Raw genomic sequence first — 16,718 nt, forward strand, 5'->3', positions numbered from 1 at the left:
TCTCCCTCTCTCTCTCCTCCTCTCTCCCTCTCTCCCTCGCTCTCGCTCCCTCGCTCTCTCTCTCTCTCTCTCTCTCTCTCTCGCTCTCTCACTCACTAACAGCAGGCTCTGTTGTTGGGACAGTAACACCACAGGACTGCTAAGCCCCCTCAGCTCCCAGGAGGCGCCTCAAAACCAGCCTCATCTTGTTTGTTTTAGCCCAGTTAACGAGCATGACCGACCGACAAGTAATGACATTAATATGGAGTTGTTTGATTTAAAGGCGCCATAGTCCGTTTTGGTGGATGTGGGCTAATGGCAGCTGTCAACTCTCCCATTTCATTAACGAACACATCAGTCATATTTAACGATTTCTTTGTACAGCTGTACAACCCAAGCTAATTACATTTTAAAGGAGTGTGTGTTTGAACCTTCTCAAATCTTGCTTGAAGAATTAGTCACTCAAAAGATGAGTCATGGGAGTTAGTTGACTGCAATTCTAATTTACTGTTCTTCTCCCATCCTTTTTATTCATTTTCCTCTCTCCCTCTCTTTTCTCCCTCGTTCAGAATCCACCAAGAATGAGACCATCACTAAGTTCCTGCAGCTGTGTCTGTTCCCTCGCTGTATCTTCTCTGCCATCGACGCTGTGTACTGTGCCCGCTTTGTGGAGCTGGTGCACCAGCAGAAGACCCCCAACTTCTGCACCCTGCTCTGCTATGACCGGGTGAGACTTCTCCCTTTCTCTCTCTCTCTGTCTTTCTTTCTCTCTCTCTGTCTTTCTTTCTCTCTCTCTGTCTTTCTCTCTTTCTTTCTCTCTCCGTCTTTTTCTCTCTCTCTCTCTTTCTCTCTCTCTCTCTCTCTCTCTCTCTCTCTCTCTCTCTCTCTCTCTCTCTCTCTCTCTCTCTCTCTCTCTCTCTCTCTCTCTCTCTCTCTCTCTCTCTCTCTCTCTCTCTCTCTCTCTCTCTCTCTCTCTCTCTCTCTCTCTCTCTCTCTCTCTCTCTCTCTCTCTCTCTCTCTCTCTCTCTCTCTCTCTCCCCCTTTCTCAGTTTTTGCCCTCTACTATCTCTGGTTGTCACATGTCATTATACCATGGGATTTTCATCACTTCATTACTTTGTCCTGACCTCCTGTGTTGCGTGGTCCTCTCTGCAGGTGTTCTCTGACATCATCTACACGGTGGCCAGCTGCACGGAGAACGAGTCGCGGCGCTACGGACGTTTCCTGTGCTGCATGCTGGAGACTGTGACCCGCTGGCACAGCGACCGTGCCGTCTACGAGAAGGTACCCACTACGCACCTCTCGCTCTCTCACTCACTCTCTCACACACACACACACTCATTCACTCACTCTCACACACACACACATTACATCCTCTTTCTCTCTCTCGCTCTCTCTCACGTTACATCTTCTCAGATCTCAAGTGCATAGGGTGTAGGGGCTAGGAGTTGATTTGGGGTTGGGCAACATTATCTACTGATATTACTAACATTCACACAAGTGTGGAAGCTGTATAATGCACATGTAACCAGTGTTAACACTTAATCTTGTCTGCGTGTTGTCCCCTCTTCAAGGAGTGTGGTAACTACCCAGGCTTCCTGACCATCTTCAGAGCCACAGGCTTCGACGGAGGGAACAAAGCAGACCAGCTGGACTATGAGAACTTCAGACACGTGGTGCACAAATGGCACTACAAGCTGACTAAAGTGAGTTCCTCCCTTTATTTCAAAGCCTTCTGAAGAAGTCAATCTGCTCTATTTGTCTTATTAACGCCCATTAATTTAGCAACATGCATGCCCCTCCAACCTGAGGATCTGTCTTTTCCTGTGTTTGAGGGGTGTACAATCTGCTTGTCACATAAATCTCGCTGGATTGATTGCTTTCATTTTACTCCTGTGACTCTTTCGTACTCTTGCTTGTGCCTGTCGTTTTTTCCCATTAGTGTTACGACCGCGGAAATGTTGTAATGACCTGTCAAACACACCCCGGTAATGGCTGAAATGAGCTCAATGGAATGCATTGTCTTTCTGTTGCATCTATAAGAACGCTGAAGCTTTGTCGGGGATTTAACGCATCGTCTTGACACTTACATCACAAGAAAGAGAATAAAGATATTTTGATGGGTGTTAAATTTTTTGTGGAATTGAAAAAAGTATGAATTTAATACAGTTGAAATTTTACAAATTAGATGCGCAGAAATGGAAGCAACTTTGAATATGAACACTTGGGTTATAGTGATGTCTGATCTCACAAAGAATGTAAAGTATACATAGATGGGTGTAATCTAGAGCCAAGCCTGTAGATTTTTTAATCTGAGGATATCCTGCTATTGAAACACTTGTTGAGTAATGCAACAGAAGGTGACAACAACAGTAGGGCTGTTGCGGTGACTGTATTACCGCCATTGTTCAGAATGTAATACTTTAATTGAAAAGAAACGTGACAGACAATGCTAGCAGGAAATTGTACCTGCTCTGGGTGAGAAGCTCCTCAAACATGAAGAGTCCGGTCTCCTCTGTATATGTACAGTATAATCAGAGGTCAGGGGAATGTGTGAATGCAGCAGTAACAATACACCCCTCCTCCCCTCTCTCCCTCTGTGCCCTCCAGGCATCAGTCCACTGCTTGGAGACGGGGGAGTACACCCACATCCGGAACATCCTCATCGTGCTGACCAAGATCCTGCCCTGCTACCCCAAAGTGCTGAACCTGGGCCAGGCGCTGGAGTGCCGCGTCCACAAGATCTGTCTGGAGGAGAAGGAGAAGAGGCCAGACCTCTATGCCTTGGCCATGGGGTAACACGGAGTCCACCAGCCATGTTGTTTGCAGTGCAGCACAATCACAGACAGTTCACTAGCATTGTGGGGTTTTAGTTAATTGTTGGGCGCAAGTGACAAGTGTTTTGCTGTTGGGTTTGTCAGTTCGTTGTGTAGCTAGTACCCACTAAGGGTGGTGTTAAATGGAGGTGTGTACTTTTCATGCAGAAGAACTACAGTGATATAGATGAAGTGGTATTGGATGAATTATCTTTAGGGAAGGTTGAGTTGTACTTTTATCCATATGGCCTGCTGGCTCCCCTTCCTCTGCGGAAGCATAGTTCCCGCTCAGCCCAGGCAAAACTGTTCGCTGCTCTGGCACCCCAATGGTGGAACAAGCTCCCTCACGACGCCAGGACAGCGGAGTCACTCACCACCTTCCGGAGACATTTGAAACCCCACCTCTTTAAGGAATACCTGGGATAGGATAAAGTAATCCTTCTAACCCCCCAAATTGTAAAGTGGTTATCCCACTGGCTATAGGGTAAACGCACCAATTTGTGAGTCGCTCTGGCTAAGAGCGTCTGCTAAATGACGTTAATGTGCCCTTGAGCAAGGCACTTAACCCTAATTGCTCCTGTAAGTCGCTCTGGATAAGAGCGTCTGCTAAATGACTAAAATGTAAATGTAAATGTAATGTTATTTACAATGGGAAGTACTTGTTGTGGATTATCTAAACAGATTTGTGAGATCAGATAAGTGATCCAGGTACTTTGTCTTGAGGTCAGTAGTAGAGGATGATGCTTAAGGAGCTGATGGGGTAATGAGAGCTGATCATTCATTAAGGTGTGGGTCTAGTATAGCTGCCTGGCTGTCTGCCCAACAGCCTGGGACTCCGTCAGTCATGTGGTGCAGCTGTAAAGCACTGGAGACAGCTAAACAGACAAACATAATCCTCTACAGAGCTTTACGGGATGTACCTGTCAAATCCTCACTTAGAGACACACACTGATCCCCTGTGTATGTGTTTGTGTGTTAGGGTTTCTGTTTGGAAAATGTGGCACCGGACATTTGACCAGCAACATTTTAATTTACCAGACATTTGAGAAATATACCGGACCTATATGCATTTGGTGGGTTTCCACCCACCGTGCTCAAAATGACAGAAATCACATTTAGAATAGGGTAATTCATATTACCAGGACATGCAAGTCGAGGATGCAACGATGTGCGGTCCTTCTTACCAAATTCTGATGTGCACTTTGAACGTGTTAGAACAACTGTCCACATTTACTTTTCGTCAGCCAACAAGACGAGTAATGAACAACAAAATCACTAGCCTTTGTACTATAGTAGAAACGTTTAGGCTACCTATTCTATTGGTCAGCTTGTCGAGAAAGAAATGGCCAATTCCAAACAGACCCTGGAACAGTTGTGGGACGATAGATCCCAAATTCATACAACCAGTAGGACTATGCTACATAAAAATAAAAAAAACGTTAAAAAGCAATGAGTCTGATGCAACAGATCAGAATGTTTAGCTTAAAATGTTAAACTATTATTTCTTCACATTATAATCACAGCAATGTGCACAAGGCAGCAGGTTACACACAAATGTACGTTCCATACTGTAATTAGCATGAAAACACTGTTGTCAAAAGGGCAATGCACATGCGAGCAGTTTCATGTGACAGAGATTAAAATATCTGTTAGAAATGTAGAAAGAGAAGAGATCTAATAGGCTACTTTGAAGCAAGGTAAGACATGCCTCGTATTAAAACGTTCAGGTTTCAAACAATTAAGTATTGGTTTTCAAAATGCATACTGCCTCCAGCTCATTGCAAAGTTGTGTGTGACGCGCTGATCAAGCCTGCCTTCCATTGCCATTTGATGCAGCGTATGTAAAATGTATGCACTCACTAACTGTAAGTCGCTCTGGATAAGAGCGTCTGCTAAATGACTAAATTGTAAAAAAAAAAAAAAAACAACTGGGAACTGGGAAATCTCAGACTTCCGAATTCAGTGTGTTCAAGACAACTGGGAAAATAACTAGCTCCGACTGGGAAAAATATTTTGAACGGTCATTCAACTTGGAATTCCAACTCGGGAACTCAGGCCTCTTTCTAGAGCTCCGACTTTCCAACCTGAAGATCACTGACGTCATGATTTGACCTTGTATTTTTCCAGAGTTCCCAGTTGTCTTGAAAGCACCTCAAGATGCTGCAGCAGCAGCTCTTGCACCGTCTGACTGATTTTCCACTCAAAGGCTCTGTATCTGTATTCTGTACGCGTGTGATAACTAATATACAGTGAGGGAAAGAAGTATTTGATCCCCTGCTGATTTTTTACGTTTGCCCACTGACAAAGAAATGATCAGTCTATAATTTTAATGGTAGGTTTATTTGAACAGTGAGAGACAGAATAACAACAACAAAAATCCAGAAGAACGCATGTCAAAAATGTTATAAATTGATTTGCATTTTAATGAGGGAAATAAGTATTTGACCCCTCTGCAAAACATGACTTAGTACTTGGTGGCAAAACCCTTGTTGGCAATCACAAAGGTCAGACGTTTCTTGTAGTTGGCCACCAGGTTTGCACACATCTTAGGCGGGATTTTGTCCCACTCCTCTTTGCAGATCTTCTCCAAGTCATTAAGGTTTCGAGGCTGACGTTTGGCAACTCGAACCTTCAGCTCCCTCCACAGATTTTCTATGGGATTAAGGTCTGGAGACTGGCTAGGCCACTCCAGGACCTTATTGTGCTTCTTCTTGAGCCACTCCTTTGTTGCCTTGGCGGTGTGTTTTGGGTCATTGTCATGCTGGAATACCCATCCACGACCCATTTTCAATGCCCTGGCTGAGGGAAGGAGGTTCTCACCCAAGATTTGACAGTACATGGCCCCGTCCATCGTCCCTTTGATGCGGTGAAGTTGTCCTGTCCCCTTAGCAGAAAAACACCCCCAAAGCATAATGTTTCCACCTACATGTTTGACGGTGGGGATGGTGTTCTTGGGGTCATAGCCAGCATTCGTCCTCCTCCAAACACGGCGAGTTGAGTTAATGCCAAAGAGCTCGATTTTGGTCTCATCTGACCACAACACTTTCACCCAGTTCTCCTCTGAATCATTCAGATGTTCATTGGCAAACTGTATATGTGCTTTCTTGAGCAGGGGGACCTTGCGGGCACTGCAGGATTTCAGTCCTTCACGGCGTAGTGTGTTACCAATTGTTTTCTTGGTGACTATGGTCCCAGCTGCCTTGAGATCATTGACAAGATCCTCCCATGTAGTTTTGGGCTGATTCCTCACCGTTCTCATGATCATTGCAACTCAACGAGTTGAGATCTTGCATGGAGCTCCAGGCCGGGGGAGATTGACAGTTATTTTGTGTTTCTTCCATTTGCGAATAATCGCACCATCTGTTGTCACCTACTCACCAAGCTGCTTGGCGATGGTCTTGTAGCCCATTCCAGCCTTGTGTAGGTCTACAATCTTGTCCCTGACATCCTTGGAGAGCTCTTTGGTCTTGACCATGGTGGAGAGTTTTGAATCTGATTGATTGCTTGCTTCTGTGGACAGGTGTCTTTTATACAGGTAACAAACTGAGATTAGGAGCACTCCCTTTAAGAGTGTGCTCCTAATCTCAGCTCGTTACCTGTATAAAACACACCTGGGAGCCAGAAATCTTTCTGATTGAGAGGGGGTCAAATACTTATTTCTCTCATTAAAATGCAAATCAATTTATAACATTTTTGACATGCGTTTTTCTGGATTTTTTTGTTGTTATTCTGTCTCTCACTGTTCAAATAAATCTACCATTAAAATTATAGACTGATAATTTCTTTGTCAGTGGGCAAACGTACAAAATCAGCAGGGGATCAAATACTTTTTTCCCTCACTGTACTGTACGCAAGTTTAATTCCACTAAATTGTGCACATGAACCTATAGACCGATAATCATGACCAGTCAAATGTATTTTACATCAACTGGTATTTCCATCAATTAATAGGCTATCAAGCATTATTTTGCAATGGAATGCTTTCTTCTTCCCCCAGACAATTGGCTGGCACCAATGTTATTCATCGTCTTAAAAAAATATATATATCAGACAAAAGCCAGCCATTACCGGCTAACGGAAACCCTGGTGTGTGTGGAAGTGGAGAGATGTTATAATTATTATTAATTGCCGATGTGGTAGTGTTTTGTAGCTGTGGTGTGTCTATGGGTGTTTTAGTTTGGCATGTGTATGGGGTGTGATGCTGTGTGATTGCCCTGCCTGTACCTTGTGTAAACTCTCTGTGCATCTTACAGCTATTCTGGCCAGTTGAAAGGCAGGAAGGTGCACATGGTCCCTGAGAATGAGTTCCACCACAAGGAGCAACCGGTGCGGAGCGCCACCACTGCCAGCCAGCTGAATGGCCCTGGCACCACAGCCAAGCCTACCACCAACACCAGCAAGACTGAGGAGGGAGCCTGCGAGGACGCTGGTGAGTGGGGGAGATCCAACCAGTATGCACTGGGTCTGGCCTTCTGTCATAATATTAGAGGAAAATATTAGAACATTCCTCCCCCTGACAATGATATTTCCCTTGTGGTTACATGTCACACAATATGACAGGTGTTTAGAATCTTAATTAGCATGAGGAAATGTGTTTTATTGAAAGGGCCATTGTGTTCATGCTGTTGCTGCTTCATGTTTTGATAGACCGATCCAAGGATAAATCTCAGGGGGCGGCGAAGCCAGTGAACAAAGCCAACAGCACAGCGGCCAAAGTGACCACCAGCAACGGGAATGGTGCTGCTAACAGGTAGGCATGGAGACTAGCCAACAGCAGCCAAACAGCGCTGGGGCTGGGAAACAACTAGATATAGATTTATTCATTTATTTACTGTTCTCAACTATTACGCTATTGCTCATGAATATGTTTTTAAAAAGGCTGAATAAAACAGGAAAGAGAATCAATTGTTTGAATATTAGTGAGTCAGTGAATCCCCAGATTGGAATCTAACACAGCACTTTGAACTGGTGGATATAAAGACTAGACATCTGAAGTTTTGCCTCATGTATGATTCTATCCAGGTATTAAAGAATGACTCTTAAATGACTATTAAAAGAGAAAGTTGAATCATTCTTGGCTTTTGCTTATCTGCACATCCGTTGCATGTTAATGTTGAACTCTGAACCATGTCCATTCTGTTTCCCTCGCAGCACCAAAGCCTTCAAAGAGAGGGATGACAAGGAAAAGAGCGGGAAGGAGAAGAAAGAGAAGAAGGAGAAGACTCCAGGCAGCACACCGGAGACCAAGGGGGAGAGCCGGAGGGAGAAGCAGAGGGACGAGAGAGGAGCAGGTGGCAAGGAGGAGCGGGCGCCACGCGAGGGTAAGGAGAAGATGCCCAAGGCAGACCGGGACAAGCAGAAGGCGGAGGAGAAGAGCAGCAAAGAGGACAACAAGGCCAAAGCCGGCAACGGAGAGCCCAAGGAGCTGTCCAGGGAGCGCGACACTGGCGCCAAGGAGCCCAAGATCAAGGAGAAGGGAGGAGACAAGAGTGCTGTGTCTGTGTCCCTCAAGTCTCCAGTTCCCCGATCTGAGTCTGCTGAATCTGAGAGGGGTAAGCAACCTTACCGCCAACACTGGCTCTGCACTTATACTGTTTCTGCTGGTTGTCAAGGGGTAATTGGAGCTATTAGTTTGAATGTGCCAGTTGAAATTAGAAATTAATTTAATCCTCCTGTTTTTTTTCCAGATCACAAAAGGCGAAAACTCGATACCCACTCTTCACCATCCCACTCTTCCTCTCTTAAGGTTAGTATGGCCTGAGGAAAGCTGAGCCCGTGTTTCTTCCCTTTCTGCCGGATCGTTCCCAACTGTTGCGTGTTCCATCGGCCCTCAAGATCACCAAGGAGAGTTCTCATACACACAGGAAAGCCCCGTCTGGAATCACCTTCGTAAACCATGGGAGTTTGAAAATAATTCCATTTGGACTTTTCCTTAATATATTTCCTGAGTGGGGATAATCATCAAGGACTTAGCCAAGAGAATAATGTATATATCGATTATTTGAAATATTAATTTATTTTAATGTGAAGGAAAGCAGTAAAAGTGCCTTGGAGAAGAGAGGAATATGTGTTCCTGTATTCCCCACCCTTTTTCTTTTTTTGAGAGTGATATTTTTCCTCAAGTAAAATTGCTTCCAAAGTCATGAGATTTTTCGTTTTTTGCTGGCAAGCTGAAAAGAAGATTTATTTGGATTTTTTCCCCCTCTAAGATCCCCCTGGTATTTTCCCAGTTCAAAATAGCACCCAAGATTAAGAGTTTTTTTTCCCCATTTTCCGGCAAGCTGAGAAGATTTCTTGGTTGAAGTGGTGTGACGTGTTTTTATTTTCCTTTGAATCTGCGGGAATCCAGCAGGGGTGGTGGGCTGAGTTCGGAGTCGCACAGTGTCTTCAGAAGAAGTCTCGGTATCTGCTGCTAGCTGTTAGCTCTGATCTGTTCAAAAGGCCCGCATGCAGCCTCAGTCTGTACCTACGCTTCCACTCAAGATGTGTACACAGTCAGTCGCTCCTGTGGTCCACCTACAACCACCAACCCCCCTCATCACCCCTACCACCCTATCACACGCGCAGTGGGAACCCCAGGCACCACCAGCACCCAGGCCCACGGAGAGCAAGAGAGGAGAGGCAGAGCCTCAGTTTTACACCGGCCAAAAGTACAGGAGGAAAATAAAGCCTGCCTACCGCCACAGAGAGCACGAGAGGGAGAGAGAAAGTGTGGGCGAAGCCTTCTGGATCTGCTGGAGCGTTGCCTAAACCGCTTGAAGCTTGTGATAGGTCTTAATGTTTACTACCACCAGAGAGATAGGCTCCCTGTGTCTTATCCATTCTCAACTGTAAGTGACAACAACAGAGTGCTAAAACATAGGAGAGCAGAGCACACATGAAATTCAATTCATTTGTCAGATACACACACACACACTCAGTTCAGTTGTTTTGTTAGTTTACACCACATGCACTATAAACAAAGTGTTCTGTAGGCCTCTTTGAGATGCTGCATTTAATCCCAGAGAATCTTTTGTAGAAAAAAATCACACACTTTCATCTCACTTCTCAGGGTTTTTCTAATCTAATGTAAAGCTGATGAGATGACCCCTGTTAAAGATAAATGAACTCTCCTCTCTTTTAATAACCTTGTGAAAGCCTTAGTCCTTGAAGGTCAGAGGTCAAGGGGGAAGGAAGTGTGACGTCGGTCCGTCCAGCCCCTGAAACCCCCCTCCTCCCGACTCTCTCCTGACCTGCTGTCTGACAACCCCCCCCCCAGCTCATCTGTCATCTCCATTCATTCCTACAGGACAATAGCAACGAACCCAAGGACTCTGCATCCAAGGTTTGGACTCCTCCTAAACACTACTCTATCACTATTCACCTTGACTGTTATCTTCATTTTCTTTCTCCAAGTGCTATGAGGAGGGGGTCAGTTAGAAGTACTTGGATGATTACACTTATTGAATGTGAAAATGTACCATTTTGCAGACAGTGTCCAAATAAATCTGACTTGCATAAGAAGTCATTGCTGAATAGTAAAACCTGAGATATCACCTTAGGCATGCCTGTTTAAGTCCACTCTGTGCCAGGCAGCCAGACCTCCACACTAAGTTTTGATGAGTTCGGTGGAGTCATGGGAAAGATTAGAGAGATGTCCAGGATGGCAGACTGTTGTGTGAAAAGGTCCTGATTGTTTTAAGCAGGCGGCGTTTCTTCCTCTGCCTGTGATCACTTTCTAAGGCTGTCTCTGATGCCTGCCCGGGCGGAAGACTCATTAGCTATGCGTGTGATGTGCTGTGAAAACACTATGAGAAGGAGAGAGTAATCCTCTATTGAGCCCACATTACAGACCTGTCTCTCTTTTTCTCTCTCACACACACACACCTTCATCCATCCGCCTCTGTTCCATATTGATTTCTGATATTCGTTTAAAGCGAAACAGTTAGTCTTTATTAAGCTGTAGTTTTTTTGGCTCGTTTTAAGACCAAAGCCTGCCATTCCTTTTCAGCACCAAAACCCCTATAAGCCTTAGTCCATATATATTGGGTTGCACTCAAATCAGTAGCCATAGCACAGATGTTCCTCTGTCTAGATTCTCCCTCTCTCCCCCTGCAGACTGAGCTAGAGATGGTCTAGATGAATAATTCATACAGCAGGTACACGGTTGGCTTGTTGAATTTGTATCGAGTTAGACAGCGCACAGGTAGCAGTGCTCTGCTGTCAGTGGCCAGTGCTAGTCTGCTATTTTGATCTACCGCCCGCAGTGCCCACAGTCCACACTCATGGTTCACTGTGAAGTTGTTGGGATGATATCTATGCTCTCTTGACTGAGCTGCAGTCACTGGTGACCTAGTTGTTGATGAGGGAGATGTATTGATATTTGTTTGGTGTCTGAATACTGATGATGATACACCTTACTTCTCCTCTGACCACCGAGTTAGGGATAGAGTTTAACTTTGTAGTGTCAATCTTGTTTAAATGTTTGATGTTCCAGTATACTACACTGAACAAAAATATAAACACTATGTAAACTATTGGTCTCATGTTAAATGAGCTGAAAGAAAAGACCCTAGAAATCTTTCATACGCACAAAAAGCTTTCTCTCAAATTTTGTGCACAAATTTGTTTACATCCCTGTTAGTGAGCCTTGCTCCTTTGCCAAGATAATCCATCCACCTGACAGGTGTGGCATATCAAGAAGCTGATTAAACAGCATGATTATTACACAGGTGCACCTTGTGCTGGGGAAAATAAAAGGCCACTCTAACATGTGCAGTTTTGTCACACAACACAATGCCACAGATGTCTCAAGATTTGAGGGAGCGTGCAGTTGGCATGCTCACTGCAGGAATGTCCACCAGATCTTTTGCCAGAGAATTGAATGTTAATTTCTCTACCATAAACCACCTCCAACGTTGTTTTAGAGAATTTGGCAGTACATCCAACCGGCCTCACAACCGCAGACCACGTGTATCCACGCCAGCCCAGGACCTCCACATCCGGCTTCTTCACCTGCGGGATCATCTGAGACCAGCCACCCGGACAGCTGATGAAACTGTGTGTTTGCGCAACCGAAGAATTTATGCACAAACTGCCAGAAACCATCTATGGGAAGCTCATCGTGCTCGTCGTCCTCACCAGGGTCTTGAACTGACTACAGTTCGGCTTCGTAACCGACTTCAGTGGGCAAATGCTCACCACGGATGGCCACTGGCACGCTGGAGAAGTGTGCTCTTCACGGATGAATCCCGGTTTCAACTGTACCGGGCAGATGGCAGACAGCGTGTATGGCGTTGTGTGGGCGAGCGGTTTGCTGATGTCAACGTTGTGAACAGAGTGCCCCATGGTGGCAGTGGGGTTATGGTATGGGCAGGCATAAGCTACGGACAACGAATACAATTGCTTTTTACCGATGGCAGTTTGAATGCACAGAGATACCGTGATGAGATCCTGAGGCCCATTGTTGTGCCATTCATCCGCCGCCATCACCTCATGTTTCAGCATGATAATGCACAGCCCCATATCGCAAGGATCTGGAAGCTGAAAATGTCCCAGTTCTTCCATGGCCAGCATACTCACCAGACATGTCACCCATTGAGCATGTTTGGGATGCTCTGGCTCAACGTGTACGACAGCGTGTTCCAGTTCCCGCCAATATTCATCAACTTCGTACAGCCATTGAAGAGGAGTGGGACAACATTCCACAGGCCACAATCAACAGCCTGATCAACTCTATGCAAAGGAGATGTCGCACTGCATGGGGCAAACCTTTCTTTTTAAAGATATCTGTGACCAACCGATGCATATCCCAGTCATGTGAAAACCATAGATTAGGGCCTAATTTATTGCAATTGACTGATTTCCTTATATTAACTATAACTCAGTAAAATTAGTAGAAATTGTTGCATGTTGCGTTTATATTTTTCTTAAGTGTATTTTATCATTTGTTATCTGAATCAGGATCACATGGTGTGTTTGATTTGGTCCCAGAATTCTCTGCTCTTCGATCTCTTTTTCTCTTCTATCTCCAGTTTATGAAGCTGCTCTATATTTCCTAGTGATTTTCCTCCAGGAACTAACTGTCAGCCACTTAGCGGTTCGTTTACACTAAATGATCAGCAACACATAGTAGAATGTACAGGGTCTGCCTGGGCATATGGGCTTATATTTTAAAGTTAATGGCTTGGTAATAGGTACACACATACTCAGGAGGACAGGCAGATTTCAGCACACACGTTTCAAGGTATCCTCCAGTAAGTGGACAGAATGCCATGCAATGTAATTTTTAATCTATTTTGGTCTGTGTTTGTTTGTATGCTCATTCCTTACAGCACCACATCAACTACAATTCGGTCGCGCGGTCCAAGAGCAGAGAGAGGGAGACGGACAAGAAAGAGTCAGAGAATACCCGGGGCCGTTCCAAAGAGAAGAAGGCCGAAGACAAAGACAGAAAGGACAGGAAGAGAGTGAGTATTTTAGATGCCATACTGCATTGAGAGAGCAAGGGAGAGATGTTAAAGGTGGACTCCAAGGGGGAAAGGAGTGTTCTTATCTGATCTTGTGCTTGTTCCCATCTTGATTTGATAAGACAAATACTTCCGAAGAATTCTAACCTATATGTTATTGTTTTGCATTGATTGTCAAGACTGGTGAGATTGTTATGATTCACCGTCCTCAAAGAAGTCAGCCCGTGCTCATGGTTCTCACAGGGGAAGTGAAATGATTGGCTCATGATCATTGGCACCTCAAATTACAGTGCCTTCAGAAAGTATTCACACCCCTTGACAGCCTGAATTTAAAATGGATTAAATAGAGCTTTTGTCACTGATCTACACAATACCCCATAATGTCAGTGGAATTATGTTTTTAGACATTTTTACAAATTTATAAAAAATGAAAAGCTGAAATGTCTTCAGTCAGTAAGTATTCAACCTTTTTGTTATGGCAAGCCTAAATAAGTTCAGGAGTAAACATTTGCTTAACAAGTCCCATAATAAGTTGCATGAACTCAACTTGTTTGCAATAATAGTGTTTAACATTATTTTAAATGATTACCTCATCTCTGTATCCCATACAATTATCTGTAAAGTCCCCAAGTCGAAAAGTAAATTTCAAACACAGATTCATCCACAAAGACCAGGGAGGTTTTACTATGGTTTGCAAAGAAGGACAACTATTGGTAGATGGATTTTTAAAAAAAAGCAGACATTGAATATCCCTTTGAGTATGGTGCAGTTATAAACGTTTGACTTTGGATGGTGTATCAATACGCCCAGTCACTACAAAGATAGACACCCTTCCTAAATCAGTTGCCGGAGAGGAAGGAAACCGCTCAGGGATTTCACCATGAGGCCAACAGTTAGTTTAATTGCTGTGATAGGAGATAGGTGAGGATGGATCAACAACATTGTAGTTACTCCACAATACTAAATGACAAAGTGAAAAGAAGGAAGCCTGTACATGCATACTGTTTGTAATAAGGTACAAAGTAATACTGCAAAGAAATTGAATACAAAGCGTTATGTTTGGGGCAAATCCAACATCACCGAGTACCACTCTTCATATTTTCAAGAATGGTGGTGGCTGCACCATGTTATGGGTATGCTTGTTATCGGCAAGGACTAAGGAGTTTTTTAGGCTTAAAAGAAACGGAATAGAGCTAAGCATAGAGGAAAACCTGGTTGTCTGCTTTCCAACAGAAATTGGGAGACAAATTCACCTTTCAGCAGGACAATAACCTAAAACACAAGGCCAAATATACACTGGAATTGCTTACCAAGATGACATTGAATGTTCCTGTGGCCTAGTTACAGCTTTGACTTAAATTGACTTGTAAATCTATGGCAAGACTTGAAATGGCTGTCCAAAAATGATAAAACAGAGCTTCACTCATTAATAAAATTAAATAATGGGCAAATATTGTACAATCCAGGCATGCAAAGCTCTTAGAGACTTACTCAGAAAGACTCACAGCTTTAATCACTGCCAAAAGTGATTGTAACATGTATTGGCGCAGGGGGTTGAATAGTTATCTAATCAGGATATATTCGTGTTTTATCTTCCACTTTGATATTAGAGTATTTTGTGTAGATCGTTGACAAAAAATAAATGTTAATCCCACTTTGTAACACAACAAAATGTGGAAAAAGTCATTAGGTGTGAATACTTTCTGAAGGCACTGTTAACTATAAGTTCCTTGAATTTTCTTTCGTGGGTGCCTTTTCATTATCTGGATAAACACTTGTGGTTTCTTGCTAACGTTACACCAATCAAAGCAGTGGAGCGTGTAGTGAAGCAAAACTTGAGTGATCAAAACCATAGGGCTACGGGGGGAGCGGGTTTGTAAAATGCTATCATGCAATTACACCATTTATAAAATGGTCATATATACACTACCGGTCAAAAGTTTTAGAACACCTACTCATTCAAGGGTTTTTCTTTATTTTTACTATTCTCTACATTGTAGAATAATAGTGAAGACTTCAGAACTATAAAATAACACATATGGAATCATGTAGTGACCAAAAAAGTGTTAAACAAATCATAATATATTTTAGATTTTTAGATTCTTCAAATAGCCACACTGCCTTGATGACAGCTTTGCACACTCTTGGCATTCTCTCAACCAGCTTCACCTGGATTGCTTTTCCAACAGTCTTGAAGGAGTTCCCACATATGCTGAGCACTTGTTGGCTGCTTTTCCTTCACTCTGCCGTCAGACTCATCCCAAACCATCTCAATTGGGTTGAGGTCGGGGGATTGTGGAGGCCAGGTCATCTGATGCAGCACCATCACTCTCCTTCTTGGTAAAATAGCCCTTACACAGCCTGGAGGTGTGTTGGGTAATTGACCTGTTGAAAAACAAATGCTAGTCCCACTAAGGCCAAACCAGATGGGATGGCGTATCGCTGCAGAATGCTGTGGTAGCCATGCTGGTTAAGTGTGTTTTGAATTCTAAATAATTCACGGACAGTGTCACCAGCAAAGCACCCCCACACCATTTCACCACCTCCTCCGTGCTTCACGGTGGGAAATACACATGCGGAGATCATCCGTTCACCCACACCGCATCTCACAAAGAGACAGCGGTTGGAACCAAAAATCTCCAATTTGGACTCCAGAGCAAAGGACAAATTTCCACCGGTCTAATGTCCATTGCTCGTGTTTCTTGGCCCAAGCAAGTCTCTTCTTCTTATTGGTGTCCTTTAGTAGTGAAGGCCTGATTCACACAGTCTCCTCTGAACAGTTGATGTTGAGATGTGTCTGTTACTTGAGCTCTGTGAAGCATTTATTCGGGCTGCAATTTCTGAGACTGGTAACTAATGAATTTATCCTCTGCAGCAGAGGTAACTTTGGGTCTTCCATTCCTGTGGCGGTCCTCATGAGAGCCAGTTTCATCATAGCACTTGATTGTTTTTGCAGCTGCACTTGAAGAAACTTTCAAAGTTCTTGAAATTTTCCGGATTGACTGACCTTCATGTCTTAAAGTAATGATGGATTGTCGTTTCTCTTTGCTTATTTGAGCTGTTCTTGCCATAATATGGGCTTAGCCCTATTTGGTAAAAGAGCATCTTCTGTATACCCCCCCCCCCCTACCTTGTCACAACACAACTGATTGGCTCAAACACATTAAGAAGGAAAGAAATTCCACAAATTAACTTTTAAGAAGGCACACCTTTTAATTGAAATGCATTCCAGGTGACTACGTCATGAAGCAGATTGAGAGAATGCCAAGAGTGTGCAAAGCTGTCATCAAGGCAAAGGGTGGCTATTTGAAGAATCTCAAATATAAAATATATTTTCATTTGTTTAACACTTTTTTGGTTACTACATGATTCCATATGTGTTATTTCATAATTTTGATGTCTTCACTATTATTCTACAATGTAGAAAATAGTAAAATTAAAGAAGAACCGTTGAATGATGAGTAGGTGTTCTAAA

The 16,718-nt window shown here is 43.7% G+C and overlaps 1 protein-coding gene across 2 annotated transcripts in view; it reads left to right on the top strand.

Moving 5' to 3' along the window:
- LOC121579995 (THO complex subunit 2) overlaps nt 1–16,718 on the top strand; it is a 57,263-nt gene that overhangs the window by 34,340 nt on the left and 6,205 nt on the right. For both annotated transcript variants that reach the window (XM_041895049.2, XM_041895050.2), the window contains exons 25-34: nt 549–706; nt 1,135–1,263; nt 1,554–1,685; nt 2,590–2,774; nt 7,049–7,224; nt 7,443–7,545; nt 7,947–8,347; nt 8,483–8,541; nt 10,084–10,119; nt 13,109–13,243. In XM_041895049.2, the coding sequence (XP_041750983.2) occupies nt 549–706; nt 1,135–1,263; nt 1,554–1,685; nt 2,590–2,774; nt 7,049–7,224; nt 7,443–7,545; nt 7,947–8,347; nt 8,483–8,541; nt 10,084–10,119; nt 13,109–13,243 (1,514 nt within the window). The remainder of the gene's footprint in view (nt 1–548; nt 707–1,134; nt 1,264–1,553; nt 1,686–2,589; nt 2,775–7,048; nt 7,225–7,442; nt 7,546–7,946; nt 8,348–8,482; nt 8,542–10,083; nt 10,120–13,108; nt 13,244–16,718) is intronic.

The sequence above is a fragment of the Coregonus clupeaformis genome, chromosome 13 (genome assembly GCF_020615455.1).
Source record: "Coregonus clupeaformis isolate EN_2021a chromosome 13, ASM2061545v1, whole genome shotgun sequence".
NCBI classification, from domain to species: domain Eukaryota; kingdom Metazoa; phylum Chordata; class Actinopteri; order Salmoniformes; family Salmonidae; genus Coregonus; species Coregonus clupeaformis.